General features: G+C 35.8%; 1 protein-coding gene across 3 annotated transcripts in view; it reads left to right on the top strand.

Moving 5' to 3' along the window:
- LOC150105655 (serine/threonine-protein kinase 16) overlaps positions 1 to 18695 on the top strand; it is a 171737-nt gene that overhangs the window by 7424 nt on the left and 145618 nt on the right. The window contains exons 1-2 of one of the 3 annotated variants that reach the window (XM_090394975.1): positions 5880 to 6221; positions 8862 to 9017. In XM_090394975.1, the coding sequence (XP_090251101.1) occupies positions 8908 to 9017 (110 nt within the window). In that variant the 5' untranslated portion in view covers positions 5880 to 6221; positions 8862 to 8907. Of the gene's footprint in view, positions 1 to 5879; positions 6222 to 8861; positions 9018 to 18695 lie in introns of those variants that run through there. The other 2 variants (XM_090394976.1, XM_090394977.1) reach the window with 2 other exon arrangements.

The raw sequence follows: 18695 nt of genomic DNA, 5'->3' as shown, positions 1-18695 counted from the left end.
AGTCGATCTTTGGCACAACCAAACAGCTTTCTCCCCCCTGGAATTTCGTCCACAATAATATACTGTGTTAGGGTTAAAGATTGCGAGACCGTGGCACTTGTATGCCATCTCTTCGCTGGATGCCATATAGATTTAGTGATAGTCTTGTGCCACCTATCTCTGTTTGGCTAATGGTGGAGTTTGACTTTCTTTAAATTCTTAAAGCTAGATAGGAGAGAAAAACGGCTTCATCATCTATGGGAATAAAAGGCATTAGCGGATTTTATCTTTGACAAATGAAGTATCTTGGGTGAAGGACTTATGAACTTACTTTCTCTTCAGTGGACAAATTTTTTTGCAAGAGACCAATCGGCTTGGTCTTTCCAACAAATGGTCTTTTTCAGAGTAAATATTTGTTATAACACCGCCGTAAGTAATAAATTACTATAGGTAACTTAGTTCCTGGAAAAGGTCTGGGTAATAATAATACCTCAATGCACCCCCCCTTTATATTACTATATGATACATTTTGTCACATAAAATATGCAAAACGTATTCCCCTTATGGTCAATATATACTATAAATACAAAACAATATCTAACAATAGTTTACATTACGCAATAACTAGTTATTGCATGTGTGAGATGCATGTGTGTGTGTGTGTGTGTGTGTGTGTGTGTGTGTGTGTAGGTGTCTGCATAGCATTGTGGTACCATTTCACTAGACTTGTTCAAGAAAGACCTTATACTGTAGATTCAATTCTACTCAATGACTAGAGGAACTATTTATAGGCCGTTATTCATCCGGATGTTCCCAAGATAATCAGTGTGTTTTTCGAGTAAATAAGGTTCATCGTTCCACGAACTAGGGGGGGGGTTTAATCTGCAGTTAAAAAAAATCAACCGTGGAACTCAGAACTTCATCTAATAATGATAATTGTCAGGATTACAAAGAAAGTGTGAGACAGTTGTCTACTGCTAGTAAGTCAGTGATATTTTATTCCTTGTCAGTTTTATTAAATCCTGACGGATTCGAACGCACTAATTGCTTGATATCATTTATTTGTTAAATTCTTCGACCATCTACTCATTCTAGGGACAACTAGTATGAGATGAAGAATATTGATAACAGAGAGATAGTCTCTTATATTTGTGTCGAAAAATATTGTTAACATATAGGAGATGGTCCCTCTGTTTACATTACATTACATTACAGCAGTTGATTATAGTTGATTTTATCCTGTAAAGTTGGTCTGTAAATTAAATAGCAAATGAAATTAATAACCCACTGCATATCTGTTTTAGTAAATTATGTTATAAGTTTCCTAAATACCCTTTGAATGTAGATAAATTTGTATGATGATAAAGTTTCTGAATAGGGAAATTGTGATGTTTACCTTTATTTCGAACCAAGTTATTTATTGTCTTGACGAGATATTACTGCTATATTTATTGTACATCTGAAATACAACTCAAATATTTTTTAAAAACGATAGCAACCTTTCATGGGTCTGATCATATCAGCGTTAAGAAAACAAAGTATACTTTTCAATGGCAACTAACTATTTTTATTGTTTAGCTGCTGTTCTATGAACATCATTCAGTGTTCTTTCTTCAGGAGGTGGATAGTTATTAAAAATGATACTCACATAATCCGCGCAGTGAGCCTAGTGGCTATGTGCTTCGCAACCATATGCCTGGGGAAGGATCTTCATCAGCCATAGCCAAGTTAGTCGGTCTTGGGCGTGGGCAACTGCGCCCAAGGCACTGAACACTAAATGGTGTTCTATGAACATCATTCAGTGTTCTTTCTTCAGGAGGTGGATAGTTATTAAAAATGATATTGACATAAAATCCGCGCGGTTAGCCTAGTGGCTATGCGCTTCGCAACTATATGCCTGGGGAAGGAGTATCCTAGGTTTGATTCCCGTCGACGACGTGAAGAACTCAAGGATCTTCATCAGCCATAGCCAAGTTAGTCGGTCTTGGGCAGCAAGGTCCCCCCCCCCCCAGTTTATGTGGGGTTTTTCATCCCACAAGCAGGCAAACCGGCCTTGTGAACACACAGACTACAGTCATAGGATACCTCAAGGAACATAGAGTAACCAACATATTCCGTAGGATTTTGGTTCCGAATGTCTACAGGGTAAAAAGTGTAGGTCTACGTGTGAGCGTAAATTACGATAGGAAAATTAGGACTGACATAATGGCTCTTCACGATGATTTAGGTTAGCAGATCAATGAATATTAGTTCAATGTAACCTTTTGTAATTTCTTTTGTACTTTAAAAGTTTGCAGTGTTATTATGTTGACACCATAGTTCTCTGAAAGTTGGAAAGCAGGGATATATGACATATTTCAATGGTAATGAAAGCTGTGGTTGTTTTCTCGATTTATATAAGAGTGATTCTGTTTAGTTTGTTAATTTATTATAGTTTTTCTAGTTTGCAGAGATGAATTTCATGGCGGAAACCCTCTCTCCTAAATGTTACACAAGTAATTAACCTAATTGAAAACCTTTAAAAATGTTATTCGTGTTCTAGAAAGGAAGTGTGAAGTGGTGTACAGGAACGTGAAAAGATACTGATAAGTAGAAATGAAGATGCAATTTTGCATATGTGTATAAAATCTCGATCTGATTACATCTAGCTTACTGGACAGATTGGTTGGCTGGGGATAAGTAGAGAAGGAAATAGCGAAAGTATTATTAAGGCCATTAAATGCCTCAGGATAGATTTAGGATGTAATTGCAGAACTAGGATTGATGGACAGCCTCTTGGTAAGTAACTTTCATAATGATGAGTTCGAAGAAGAAAGAAATATAGATTCGATTCCGATCAATGACTGGAATAACTTTTATAGACTTCAGAATTTTTCACTCGATTCCAGAGTTAGTTTCTCTTTGGTGGTGATAAGTTTCTTGTCCCCCCCCCCAAAAAAAGCTCGGTTGTGAAGACAATATTTTGCTGCGTTGCAGTGTTTGATTTGCAATTCAGCAAAATGAACTATATATATTCTAAATGCCAGTTAAGAATTAGAAACATTGACTTTTATCTTCTATTCCACAAATAAACTAGCTGTAGCGATGATGAACAGTAGGATCTGGCTTCCTACCAATCCCCCCCCCCAAAAAAAAGTACCAATGATACCTTCACGGAGCCTCAGAACTTATCATGTGAAGCCGATGTACGAGGGCTGTTCAATAAGTAATAAGACTAATTTTACTGTCGCGAAACCACTCATCACAATATTAATTTCTGTGGAATAAAGAAATGTTGCTGTCTGTATTAACAAACGAGGTTGATAGATGGCGTATACGGGCTGATGTGCCAGAGTGTCACGTGACTAAACGCAAGCTTGTTTCGGCGCGCCTATGACCGCGATCAGTCGTCGAAATGGAAGCGTCCTTGGAACAGCGTTATGCGATTAAATTTTGTGTGCGTTTGCAAAAATTGGCATCGGACACTTTTAACATGATACGCGAAGCATTCCACGATGAAGCAATGTCGAGGGGGAAGTGTTTTTCGCTGGCATAAAACTTTTAAGGAAGGAAGGCAAAATGTGGAAGATCTTGAACGTGAGGGAAGACCATCAACGTCCATCACAGAGACAATGATCAACACAGCAGCGATTATCATCAAGGAGGATCGCAGAATTACAGTACGCCAGCTGCATGTTGTCCTGAATATTTCTGTGGGAAGTGTTCACTCAATCATGGCTGAACATTTGGGACTGAAACGTGTTTGCGCCCGATGGATTCCCAAACTCTTGACACCGGAGCAAATGCAGCATCGAGTGGATGTGTGCACAGAATGGAAAGAAAGACTGGAACAAGAAGGCGACAACTTCTTAAAACGCATCATTACAGCAGATGAAGCTTGGCTGTATCACTATGACCCTACAATGAAACAACAAAGCAGTGAATGGAAGCATCCATCTTCGCCTACCCCCAAGAAAGCAAAAACTGTAAAATCGGCTGGTAAAGTTATGACCATAATGTTTTTTGACTGCAAAGGCATTGTTTACCAACACGCTGTAAAACCCGGGAATACTGTAAATGGCTCATACTATGCGGATGTTTACAGACAATGGTACAGCATGTCAAAAGGAAGCGTCCATTGCTGAAGAATGGCGTCTTATTGCACCACGATAATGCAAGGCCACATATTGCTGGTTGTGTAGTGGACGTTTTGCAGAAGAACAACACAGATATCCTACCACACCCTCCATACAGTCCTGATCTCGCACCGTGCGATTTCTGTCTGTTTCCTCAGCTCAAGAAACCACTAAGAGACCGCCATTTCGAAATCAACAAAGCATGTGTAAAAGCTGCAGAGCCGGTTTTGAAAGAACTCTCAAAAAAAGGATTTTCACATGTGTTTAAGAAGTGGACGCAACGTTGGGACAAATGCATCGCGTCTCACGGTAGTTACTTCGAAAAAAGACCATGTAAATGATGACAATTAAAGGTAATCTCTTTTCTGTATAAATATAGTCTTATAACTTATTGAACAGCCTACATACATTACACACCACTACACGATTCACCATCTGCTGCCCACTACACAACACTTTTATCTCTTAAGTATGTATTGCCTGGTCTGATTGATTGACTGTTTTGCTCAAAAACATCCTACTTCCTCCCTATGAGAGCAATTTACTTACTTTCAGTTAAAAAAAAAAAAACTCCACACAGAGATTCCTTGCACCATTATTTTATCATGATTCAAGGCAGTAGCGCACCCAGGATTTAATCTTGGGGGGGGGGGGAGAGTTGAGTAGACGATTTGAGAATACACACTACGCATCGTATACGACCTATGACTATCATCTGCAATGTTCTCTAATCCATAATTAGCATAGAAATAGAAGACACGACATAACATAAATTAAAAAAAAAAAACTAATTTTAATTAGGAAAACATTTTTGGAAAATTTTCTAGTGTTTTTCTTTTTCTTTGGGGGCATGGCCCTTCTCCCCTCTGGGTACGCCACTGATTCAAGGTCTTTTCCAGTCGAAGAGTTATCGGAAGAGTTATCTTCCATAGCGGTTGCGCTATGGAAGCTCCTAAATAAATAAGTAAATTGCTCTAGAGAGCTTCATAAACAGGGATAGAAGAACAGGTGATATGATTGATGTTGAAACACACGTACTGGATGGAACTAAATTTTTCAAATAATGGAAGGGAGAAGAGGAGAGCTGGAGCTAATCACAAGAGACTATTTCTAGAAGTTGGATGGTGATGTGAAAACCAAGACATGTGTGAGGTGTCTCTCTCCATACGAAAAGAGGTGATTAAGTGAAAAGCATCGACACTATTGATGACGAGCACTAAGATGATATATGAACTTGAACATTAAAATGACAGTCAACGAGATAATGATAATAATAACAAGAACGTCATAGTTTTTTATTTTTATTTTTTAAATTATTCTCGAAGATTTGATGAAATTAGGAATGTTGTATGCGTTCTTTGAATTGATGGATGAATTAAATCGTGTGCATTTAAACAGTGCACTTTTCAAAACAATTGTTACGGTATTATATTAACATTGAAATAGATGTTTTTTTTTTAATTAGGAAATAATTTACACTATTTAAAATTTGGAATTATAAATTACAAGAAAAATATAAGTTATATTATTATTTCCAAAAATAAAATAAATTGCATAGTAAACTATGCCTATAGTACGAATAATATTATATCCGTCTTAAATCATCAAATAAAACTTTCTTTTAGATTTACTGGTATTATTTTTAGTTATTTTTCATAGCAGACGACATGAAATTGTTGATGCAAGATATGGTACTGACGTAGTTTCCTGTTAACTCGTGTATGTAGTAACGATGGTAGTGTTTGAAAACATATGAACTTTCCTTCATTGTACAGCAATTTTGTTTTTAACATATTTTAGATTGTATATTTAAAACTGATGATCATAAAATGCCGAACAAAACAGTTTGGAAATCCTCAGAAGTAAAGTTAATTTTGCTTTGAAAGTTCATTCTGCATTTGCTGTTAAACGCACTTTTCTTAATATTTATTTTGTCATATAGAAGAAAGCAGTACAAAATTTTGTGGAATTATACAACACTTATTACCACTCCGTAATACGACATATTTTATTTCTCAGAGTATTCCACGAAATAATAATGTTGTGAATTTTTACCAGTTTATGAAGCTTACTTCGGAATGATATTCATAAAATTCTTTACGATATTACCGAGTTATTAAATTTCAGGTAAAAAAATGTCTCATTTAAAAATAAAATACTTTTATTCCTTTGTTGTTCAATACATAATAAAGTTATGTTTGATTGAACTGCTTGTATGTATATGATAATTTATTAGATTTGTAATTTACTGGGGAAAAGAAAATAGTTTAGTAATTAATAATCAGGTCCAGTATAAATAAAACGAATAGAACAAGTTTCACATATTTGCTCTAATCTTCACTATTCAAAGAAACGTGAAATAAGGATAATATAGATAAGCATAGCGAGAAACTATAAAGAGAAAAGGATGGAGAATAGCAGTAGCCAGTAGCATAGCTTTATTTGTTGGACTTGCTTGCAGTGATCTCCCATTTGTAGCACTGAAATACTACTGATTGTAACTTATCCAAATTCTTCTGCTGGTGCTCTTGTAGCAGAAATTAAGAAATGAGTTATTACATAGCCTTTTGAAAACCATTATAGCAGGAGAAGGTATCATGGTGCTCTATATGCCGAGGGCATATATATGTTATTATTATTATCATTAATGTATTTATTTTTTATCAATCCTGTGTAAACACAAGAGTGTGCAAAACCTATGCACATCAGGGCTATGTGTGGGAAAATTATTATTATTATTTGACACCTCCAGGGAGTCCAAAGACTCATCAAGGGAGAGTGTGCCAACGGCATCGAACGATTGATGCCCCTTCCAACTACTAACCACGCTCAAACTTACTTAACTGAGCCATTAGTAGCAGAGGCTCTACCAATCGACCAACCTTTGCTGGCAATGCATTGACTGCTGCACAACAAACAGCATATGAATGATAGGTGAGAAACTAATCACTATTATAAATGCTACACTTTGCCAGCAGGATTATTGTTAGTGAGTATAAAGAAATGGTGAGTTAATTAGCATTTCAGTGCAGTAGTTTTCTAGACACTGTAAATGGTTGGCAGCAGCATTGTTATATAACCAGCAGAATTCTGATCACAACTTGAGTAAAGATCAGGTTTATCCTGTCATAAAACACCTCGGTTGAGCATGCTTGCAAGGATATAACTCTTATTTCATGATCATGTTTGCCTCATTTAATTCTAAACCAATATTCTCAGCTCAAGCCATACTACAGAATGATATAGGTATTATATACCAATATAATTTTAACCGACTGGAAAATGCTGTTTATTTAAATAACACAGCTGAGCATTGGACATCAGGAACTTTTAACAGTCAGCTATTATGCAGAATAAGGAAGACCCTTAAACCTTTGATTTACAGACAAATACCAGAATAAATAGCTTCATGTATAGTGTCATAGTTTGACAAATCTAGATTTATTCTGTTGCACTGAGTAGAGCATGAGTACAACATCTTGGACATCACAGCCTTCACTGTTCACTTCACTCATTATCATGGCATGCTCCATAGGATGTCACACTCACAAGGTTGATTGCTCATTTAATATTTCAAGTACATCCTCTGCAATGGTTATTGTCCTGCTTTCACCAGCAAATATTATTCTTTCATAATTATTCTTTCTACTGTCCCATAGTGAAAATCCTATTCTATAGAAAACCTCTTCCATATTAATGTGTTCAACTCTGGGATGTTTTTTGACCTCATTAGTTAACTGCTGCTTGTAATGCACTTATGCTATTCTTAAAATTAATCACCTTCCTTGCTTGCTCTTTCTACTCCTCCTTCAAGTGATTAATGCAGATATTGTGCAGATTGAAAGTATTTCATTCATTTTGCACCTTGTGTAATTTCTGACCCTTAGAATGCATTTAGACATTGATTCTGTTAAATAGTTCTTGAATAGTGCTCAAGAGCATTGATCTTCTTTCTCATTAAAGAATTTATTTATTCCTTTTTTTGTGCTTCACAAAGTTTTTTCATTACATATTTCATGACATTTCATGTTACTTAATACTGGTTTGTTGCATCAGGTATAAGATAAAACTTTAAGAAACTGATTGCTTTGTAACTTTAAATTGTATAAAACAGTTTATATGATGTTTTCCTGGCAGTAACTGATTTCTTTTGTAGTTTTGGAAAGTTATTTATTTATGACATTCCTATATACATAATTAATCATAATGGCTACAAGTCACTAAATAGTGTTTTGCTTAACAGCTTGCAGTCATTGAACATATTATATTCATTGGTTTGCTGCAGTGGTGTGATACAGCCAGAGAGGACTGACTAAGGTTGTAACTGTATTTGGGATGTGGGATACGAGGACAGATTGAGAGAAATACAGTTTGCAAAGCCTTGTGAATAGAAGGAAAAGAGGGGATATGATTGAGAAATTTAAGTTGGTAAAGGTTAATATGGAAGAAATTTTTCATAGAATGGGTTAGAATGAGGGAGACATACCTGGAAGTTGTATAAGGAGGGTGTGAGCAAGGTCAGTGGAATGCTTTGCCTGACATTGTGGTGAATACAGATACATTGAATGAGTTTACAGCACAGTTTGATGGGTTTTGTGTGTAACAGTGTTTGCCTCCTATGATGAGTCTTTAGACTCCATGGAAATCTGGTGTTAATAATAATAATTTTGGCAATTTGAGTTGGGCTCACACTGGCTTAGATCATATAATTTACTTGCATATTTATTATTTTATTGCTGTAATATGATTTTTTCATTTTTATTTTAGTTTATGACATTAATTATGACTTGCTGAGAATCTGTGCTCAGTGAGTATGAGACTATTTGGATTTAGTGTTATCTTCACAATGGGCTGCACCTGTGGGAAAGAAGTAGTTGAAGTCAATGGGAAAAGTTATACAATTAAAACAAGACTAGGTGAGGGGTAAGTTTAATTTCTTAATTAGGATAATACATATTTATATATTCACTTGTATGTTATTGGATCTTATTTTGTAGCTAGTGATATGTGCTTTAGTTTTAGACAGATTTAGTTTCTGTCTAATCACCTATAAAAATTAACTAATTTTTAGATAGTTTATTCACAGATTTTGTATGGAATAAAATATTATTTCAAGGTAGGCTCTCTGAATTGTCTTTGGAACTAAAAACCAAATGAAATGTTTATAAATTAGTTTTTTTATTGATATCATTATTTTTTTTTATTAGCATTAAGGATTCATATTTCAATACCATTTTTGTAATTATTATTATTATTATTATGGTGAATTTCTAATTTTCTGTTTCTTCCTCTACCTAATTTTAATCTTTTAACATCATAAAGTTTCTTCTTCTTGCTCTAAGCTTACCTTATTGCATCTACAATACTTTAATGCATGCAGTCTATCCATTATTTTTTTTTAGTTGCAGAAATTAAGAAATGATTTGGCCTCTTTGTATTTGGTTCCAGTCTCTTGCTATTTAACTATTCTTTTTGGATCGATTGTATTAGCATGTTTATTTCATTCTCATCTTCTTTTTTTTGATCCATTTGTTTATGGATTATAATAAATTATAATAAATAGATTGGTAAGACAGCATGCATAGATGGTGGCGAGTTAGCAGTGGTAAGACAGTGGACGAGCAAGGTAGTGAAAATGAGATTTGTGTAAATGGCACTGAAACACTAATTGAAGATATGAAAGCAGAGTTGGTAAAGATGAAGCAAGAGATTAAATGCATGAAGAATGAACTGAGGAGACTTAAGGATTTGTGTGAGAATGTGAGGAAGAATTGGACAAAAGATTTGACATAAATATCGAATGATTTGAGAGTGGCAATATACAGAGATTCGATGATAAGAGGTATGGTGAGTGAATAGGTTCACAAGGTCTGTTTTCTGGGAGGCAGAGCAGGATGGTTGAAGCATTTGATAACAGAAGTACATGAGCCAAAGAATTGGTAGTGGTAGTTGGCACGAATGATGTAACTGATAATTAGAAGAATGTAAGGAGGGATGTCATGAGGCTTTTGAGGACAGTGAAAGATAGCGGTGTGATAGGTAAGGTAGTCAGCGTGTTGCCCAGGTATAATAATGATGAGTTGAAATGACAAGCAACAATTATGAATGATATGTTAGCAGAGTTGGATAAGGAGAAAGGAGCTCATTTTGTGAATGTGTGGGATGAATTTGAGGGGACAGATAGAGCTGTATAAAAGAGATGGGCTACATTGAATGGATTTGGTGTGAGTCACTTGGAGAAACTGTTGTTGCAAGAGAAAATGACTGAAATGAATGTAAGACCTGAGGAAGCAAGAGGTGTTGTGGAAGAATAGGAGAGTAAGGTGGGCAGGTTTGTGAATGGAGAGGTGAGTTGTATGAATGAAGAGGATGAGAGAGAAGGAACATAGAGTGGACAGGGAAACTGGGGGGGGGGGGAGAACGGGGGGGAGAAACACTGTGGAAAAAGCGTAAGTAATGGTTAAATGTGTGAGTGTGCAAGAAAAGATTAAGATAGTAAAGGATGTGGGGATGACATTTAGGTCTGGGGAGGGGGGGGTGTAATATCAGTGATGAAAGATGGGGACGGGGGGGGGGAGTGTGGAGGATTCATATCCAAGAAGTGGGGTTAGTGGGACTTGTAGAAACAGAAATGAGCTATGGGGGTTAGTGGGACTTGTTGTAGAAACAGAAATAACCTAATGTGTATGTTTACAAATGCTAGAAGTATTCGAAACAAAGGGAGACTGAAATTGTCTCCTCTCTTGAGTTTTTAAGGTGTGACAGAGGCCACGTGGATCAAGGGTCTTGGATTTGATTATCTCATCAGAAGATATTGTTGTGAGAAAGAGTTATATGTGGAATATAGGGCAGGTGATTATGGTAAGCTCAGAAGGTGACTTGCAGTGATATCATGATTCGAATGAGTAATTGCAATGGGAAGGAAATCAATGCTGCTTTGTCTCTACTCAGAAAGTATCTGACAGAGGCAGTGATTGAGTATATTCCAAAGGTGAGGAGACTAAATAAGGTAGGTGTAAAATAGATGACTGAAGAGGTGAAGCATGCAATCTGGAAGAAAATTGAAAGAAATATAGGAAAATGGTTTGATGTAAAATCAAATGTAAGACAAGGGTGCACACAATCTCCATAAGTATTCATTATTTATATGGATCATATTATGAAAAAAAAAATGTAGCATTAATTCTGTTATGCAAGTGGAGGTATCAAATTTAACTCTTTGCTTTATGCAGATGATGATGTACTCCTAACAAATCCAGTGCAAATCACCACAATTCTCTAACTAAATTGAATAACAGTTGTAACAGATTTGTCATGGAAATCAGTAATAAAAAGGCCAAAACTATGCAAATAGGTTGGAACCTTAAAAACTTTAACTTCATCCTGAATTGAGAACCTTTAGAACAAGTAAAACATTTCAGCTATTTTGGCATAGTTTTTAGTGAATTAACATTAAACAGTGCATGAGCAGAGTTAATCTAAAGTGTTATAATCACTTAAATAGAATGGGAGAAGGAAGGTTAGCAAAATGGGTACTTGATGTCAAGATGAAAAAAGATACACAGGAAGACCAGGATCTTAGTTGGGATCATCCTATAATCTGATTATGTTGAAAGCCTTGTCAGTGAAAATAAATATTGAGTTGTTGTATTATACTGCTTATTCTGTTATTTGCTTTACAACAAATATAAAGTTGGTATATGATCTTCCTTTATGGAATCCTTGTTGTTCATCATTATAATATAGAATTTCTTAAATTTTCTTAAAATATCTCATTTCTTTACCTCCATATTTTAGTACTTTTTTTTTTTATTTATAAATTCCATCAGTTCCATCTAATTCCGTTTTTCAGCTTCAGATAAGTTATTCTATTAAATTATTATTTATTTCAGTTCATCATCAAATTCCTGACATGTACCCTCAAGATGTGACAGTACTACATGAAAAATTTACATCATTACTAACTTCCTATCTACAGTTTTCCTCGAAATCAATCTGTTACCTGTAAAAACTCTAATATTATTATCAGATCTTATATTTCTATCTTCTAAGGCACTTTTATCATATCAATCCACTTATATCTTGGTCTTCCTCTGGGTCTTTTTCTTGCCAACCTGGCAGAGAACACTTGCTTTGCTAATCTTTCCTCTCCTATTCTGTTTAAGTGACCATGGTACCTGAGATTTGCTCTGCTAACACATTACTGGATGCTAACAATGTCAAGTTATTTCCGAATATCTTCGTATTTAATATGATATTGCCATTCATACCATCTGTTCATTCCCCTAATCTTTCTCAGGGCTCTCATATCTGCAGTCTCTAGTCTTTGGTCAAGTGTTTTATTTCTAACCCAGCTCTCAGATCCATAAGTTAAAATTGGTTTGAACAATGTCTTGTATATGGCTCATTTAGTGTTTGACTATTTCCCTCTTATTCCATATAAATTTATTCAGTTGATTTCCTACCATACCAGCTTTGTTGATTCTGTTGTCTATTTCCATATTTAATTTACCATCTTCACTAAAAATTGTGCCTAAGTAGCTGAAATGTTTTTCTTGTTCTATAGGTTCTCCATTTGCAATGCAGTTGATATATTCAATTCTTCTGCCTATTTTCATTGTCTTGTTATTGCTATCTTCATACCATATCTATTACAACAGTTATTCAATTTAGTCACGAAATCTTGCAGACTTGTAGTAGATTTATTTAGAAGTATAACATCATCCGCATAAAGCAAAGAGCTGACATTAACATCTCCAATTTTGATATCAGATTTAATACAACTTTCCTTCATAATGTGATTCATATGGATAATGAATAACAGAAGGGATAATGTACATCCTTATCTGACACCAGATTTAACATTAAACCATCTTCCTGTATTTCCTTCAATTCTTACTGCTGACTTACGACTCAGATAAAGACTAAGTATTGCTTGATATGGTGTCCCATTGACACCATACAACTGTAGCATTTTGAATAGCTTCTCTCTTTGCACCTTGTCATATGCCTTTTCAAGATCTACAAAAGTTAAATACAGGTCTTTGTTATATTTCCATGATTTCTCAATTATTTGTTGTGAAATGAAAATCTTATCCTGACAGCCTCTATTTGGCCTAAATCCAGCTTGTTCTTCACCAAACATCTCATCTTCAATCCTTCTACAACCGTTTCTCAACACTTGCATAGATCTTACCAGGAACACCCAGTAGAGAAATACCTCTGTAATTCTCTCATTCAGTTTTATTTCCCTTTTTATATATAGGTACTATGAGAGTTTTACTCCAATCATCTGGAATTCGTCCCTCTGCCCAGGCCTTCTGAACTATGCAGTGCAGCCTTACTTGTTCTGGTTGAGTATCATCTACTCTGGTTGCCTTTCCACATTTCAGGTTTTGATAGCTTTTTCTAATTCATGTATGGATATATATTCCTGACTGCATGCCTGGTCAGTGTTTTTTACCACTGTGCTGTCACTGATTGTTTCATTTAGCAATTTTTTGAAGTAATTACTCCATACTTCAAGGATATATTTATTTCCAGTTATCCTCTCACCTTTATCATCTCTAATTCCTTTTACACCACTCTTTCCTCCATTTCTGAGCTTCTTCAACAACCTCCAGTTTTATGTGCATTTTCTGACTGTAGGATTTCTGACATTTTTATTTCTTCTTTGCCTTCATATAATTTGGTAAAATAGACTTCCCATTGTTCTCTTTCTATGAGTGATATATTTATGTATTCACAAATTTATTTTCTTCAGTTTGGAATCATTTGCCATTCTTGTTTCTGTGCTCCATGAAAGTCATATTCCAGACTAATCTTCCCAATATTTTTGTTTTAAGAGTCATATTTTGTTGTTTATGTCATTTCTTATTCTTTTATACAGGGTGATTATAATTAAAGTTCACATTTTAATTATAAAAGTGAACTTTAATTATTTAATTTAATTTAATTTAATTTCTTTATTAAATTAATTATTTAATAAAGTTCACATCAGAAGGATTTAATATTTAACATGATATGTGCAGCAAAGAAAATTTATTTTGCACAAAAACCAATGTTAGTTCTAAAAGTTGCCACTAGGGAAATACATGACACTGCAACACCATAGTGAGTAATTCAAAACGTCACAAAACATAGGGTACACACACACACACACGGTGCATTGTGTGGTTACACAAGTACATGTTCTATATGCTGTCCTCCATTGTCAGAAGCATGCTGAAATCCCAAAATTCGCATGCCCAACCACAGAATGTAGAATTTCATTCCAAACGTTGTGGATTATGCCATGTAATGCTATTCTTCAGGTCAACTAAGTTGGTTATGTGTCCGCAATAGACATTTCTGGGATGTCCATTGCGGACACATAAGAACCCAAAAGTTGCAGGGGTTCAGATCTGGCAGGTGTACTGGCCACGTTATATGAAAATGATGGCTGATGATTCTATCCTTGGTAAATGTCTGAAGCAACTGCTTGACAATGGTGGTGATGATAGGAGGGGTCACCATCCATCCTGTATAAAAACTGTTGAATCCAGGCAATAACACTGTGGACGTGTTGGAATCACCTGATTGGCTAAGGGAGATGCATATTATTGGCCATTAACAGTCCAATAATGTTTGATAATGAATTCCACTGGAAAACCACATCGAATGGCGACCTTCGTGGAATGAAGCAGAATCTGTTGCATGACATATGTGTTTGCAGTTGCCCAAATTATGCACTTGTGTGTATTCACAGCACCGTTCCAGATGGAAGTGAGCTTCATCAGTCCAGAAAGTGTTCCATGTTATTGTCCAGTTTAGTCTGAGCAAGAAACTGCAGGGCAAATGTTTGTTGTGTACTGGATCTGGATTAAGCATTTGCTTCACATGGGAAATCTTGTGCAGAATTTGCCTTATGATAAACCATGCTTACGGGTTTATCTGAAGATCGTGTAATATGTCATGTGCTGCTACTTCCTATGACATTTGCCATCCTTTCTTCCTGAACATTGTGTCTTCTTCCTCTACTGTCTGCCGTTCGATGGGCTTCCATCCTCTATTAGGTTTGACATTTAAGGAACCTGTCTCTTCAAATTTCTGGATCATTTTGTTTAAACCATTTGCAGTCATAGGCCCATTTTTAATCTCCATGCTGTCAAGGCATAGCTGTTATATTGGTAAAACAACATCATGAGAAGCGTGCAATCTTTTGGTAATGATAATATTGTGCTTTAACACATCTGCTCACAGGTGATGAACCAATGCATTCTGCAACTATCTGCTTTTGTAGAAGCTTTTTTTGAAGCATATGTCATTGGAGACATTTGTCATTTGCATAAATGGTATGGTCACAGTGTTTCCCTACATACCAGGAGTATCATACTTAATTTACATGTATTGCATTGCCCTAATGGCAAGTTTCAGAACTAACAATGGTGTTTGTACAAAATAAAATTCCATTGCGCATACATCATCATGTTAAATATTAAATTGTTCTGTTCAGGTAGTTACCCAGTTGCAGCCTTTCGAAATGTGAACTTTAATTATAATCACCCTGTACTTCTCATATTTGGCTATATTAGTCTTATATTGTAAATCCTTATTAAATGCTGGTCCACCATTCCCATTTGGTTCCTGATAATGTTTTTATTTCTACAATAGACTAGGACATTTATCATGTGCATTTTCCAGTTTCTACCCTAGCCTTTCACCTGCTGCTTGTTTAATGTTGTATTTGAATTTTTCTGGATGAGAATCATATCTTCTTCATCACTCTTAACTTTTCAAATTTCTATTTTGGTAAATTAATCTTATACTGTTTTCTTGCAATAATTCCACCTTAAATTTATTTCGTTTTATTTCTTTATTTTGCTTTTCACTTTATTTATACAGCATGGTTCAACTGCATGCACATTAATAGAAGAGCATGTGTAGAGTCTATGCCATTACATTTAGATGTAGAAATGGTGTTGACATTGGAAGAAAAAATGTTTCTTGTTGAGCATTATTTTTGTTCATATGGGGTTGGTAGAGTAAATGTTCCAAGCCTATGACATGTTTGTAAGCAGTTTGTTCGTTGTTTGCATAAGTGTGCTGCAAGCAATAGTGTCATCATTGCCTTAATCAAGAAGTTATGGGAGTCTCCCATAACTACTGCTGCAATGCAAAGGGCATTCAGGAAGACCATGAACTGTTAACACAAATGAGAATCACAAGCATGCACTGAAGCAATGTTACCTGAAATTCAGTCGATGCCAAACAACAGTAACACTTGGGATACCGAGTCAGTCACTACAGATAATCCTTAAGGAAGTGGATGCCTTTTGGTACATCATTCGGGTAAGTTAGTGTTTAACAGCAATGGATTGTGCTGCATGGCAGGAATATTGTTCGCGCATGCTGGCCATTGTCTATGAAAATCCAACCTTCCTCCATAATCTTGGATAAAGAACATTTCCATCTAAGCAGTCATATAAACAGACAAACCTACAGGTTTCTTGGTTTCTCGAACATGAATTTGTCCAGGAGAAACCTCTTCACAACGAGAAGGTCACCACATGGTATGCAGTTTCCGGCCATGGCATAATTGGGTCCTACCTTATTGAAGAAGGTGGTGTAACTGTGACCTTGCATAGTGAACGCTAGATCAAGAGTGTGTTGATTCCATTAACTCAGGATTTACATAGGATGTGTCATGCAAAAAACATTCCATTTCATGCACAGGTATTCCAACAGGATGGAGCAACCTGTCCCACATCACATGGTTCTAGAGCCCATTTATCAGAACACTTCCCTGGGAGGCTCATTTTTAAGTTCACAGAATTCCATATCCTTATGCTCTCCTGATCTCACATCACTTTATGCCTTCATTTGGAGTATACTGAAGAAATTCCACCATGAAACACCCTCAAACCTTAATGAACTAAGGGATAAAATTACATGATATGTCCAACTAATATCCCAATCCTTGTTCTCCAAGATGACAGAAAACCTTTGCATGCACTATGAAACCTGTCTTAAAAGACAAGGTGCTCATTTCAAGCATGTAATTTACAATCGTTAATACTTTATTTGACCAAGATTCCACCAATAGTTGTAGATATACATATCGTTATTTGTAAACATATATTTCCTTATTAATAAACTCATTTACTCCATAACATATATTGTTGTAGTTATTCAATACTATTTTTTTTTTTTTTCTGTACCATACTATATTTTGCTGAGGCCATGATCACTTCACAATGTTTGCAGATGTTAGAACTCTAATATCCAATATTTTAACTGGTTTTATTGTTCTATTTGTTTATATAAGCTATAGTTGACATTTGTCCTCTTGTTTCTTCATGTATGAAGAAATGTGTTGACTCTTGTGCAAAGCCTCTGAAGAGGAGGTGAGTGGGTGCATCTTACCTGGGAGCCATAAAAACAATGACTAATGGAGAAAGTAAGGGGCACAAAGGAAACTTTTTACCCCCCCCCCCCGATAAAATTCCTCTCAGGGGCCCTGATCTTGTGATTAAAGAAAGTGTTATATCTTCTGAATTTGTTACTTGTATATACTTGTACAAAACTGAATAGTTTTAATCCATTTGAGTTTTCATTGAATCTTTAATGTGTTCTGTTATTATATTGCTTTCAATCCTTGCAATTACACTGCTTGGAAAGAAGTCAATGGACACCATAGTGTAAGGACACAACAATCTTGGCCTTAACCCACCTTAATAAGATATAGGACCTCCTTTCACTGTGATGACTGTAGCAATCCTACAGGGCATGCTTTCCACAAGCATATGATAGTGATCAGTGGTAATTTTGGACCATTCTTCCTGTAGGCATGGAATGAGATCCTTGATTATTGTGGGACAGATGTTCCTTGGCCTTACCTATGCTTCAGTTCATCCCACAGATGTTCATTAGAGTCGAGATTAGGACTCTGTGGAAGCCACTCAAGTGTAGTTATGTTCATGTTCACAAACACCGCAATTACAACAGCAGCCTTATGGCACAGTACATAGTAGGCAGCATTCATTATCCAGAATGTTCAGATACCTCTCGAAGTTCAATGTTCATAGCACCACAAACAGAACTCTGAGACCAAACCAAAAAAAAAAAAAAAAAAAAAGAGGACCATGCCATTACTCCACCACCTTTGAATTTCATAGGCATCTGCCACACCCATCCATCTACTCAGTAGAGGGTGTGGTGTGATTTGTTGCTCCATGACACAGCTTTCCAAGCCTCTATGTCCCACTGTTTTAACATGGATGTTAAAAGATGTTCAGCTGAACTGACTATTTTGAGATTATATAGCCTTTGACCAGCTATATAATCTCAGAACAGTAAAGATTCCACAGGAGAAGAAAAAATGTATGGTAATCCCATTGCACAAGGGTGGTATAAAGACTGATGCATCCAACATGCCCTATTAGTATCTCTGGAGTGGTGGAGAAAATTTTGGAAAAGATGGTTAGGGTTCATATTCAGAAATGGGTTGACAGAAAATCTCTACTTCACAACGAACAGCTTTGGTTTACTAAGTGAGGGTCATGCTTTAGAAACTTGCTACTTTGGATTTTGGATGATACTTTTGGATTTTTCTAAGGCTTT

Source organism: Typopeltis vanoorti, chromosome 6 (assembly GCF_054136105.1).
Source record: "Typopeltis vanoorti isolate ZY-2024b chromosome 6, IOZ_Tvanoo_1.0, whole genome shotgun sequence".
In the NCBI taxonomy this organism is placed as follows: Eukaryota; Metazoa; Arthropoda; class Arachnida; order Uropygi; family Thelyphonidae; genus Typopeltis; species Typopeltis vanoorti.
Note: the sequence above shows the minus strand (reverse complement) of the source record. Positions and strands in the feature narration are given on the sequence as shown.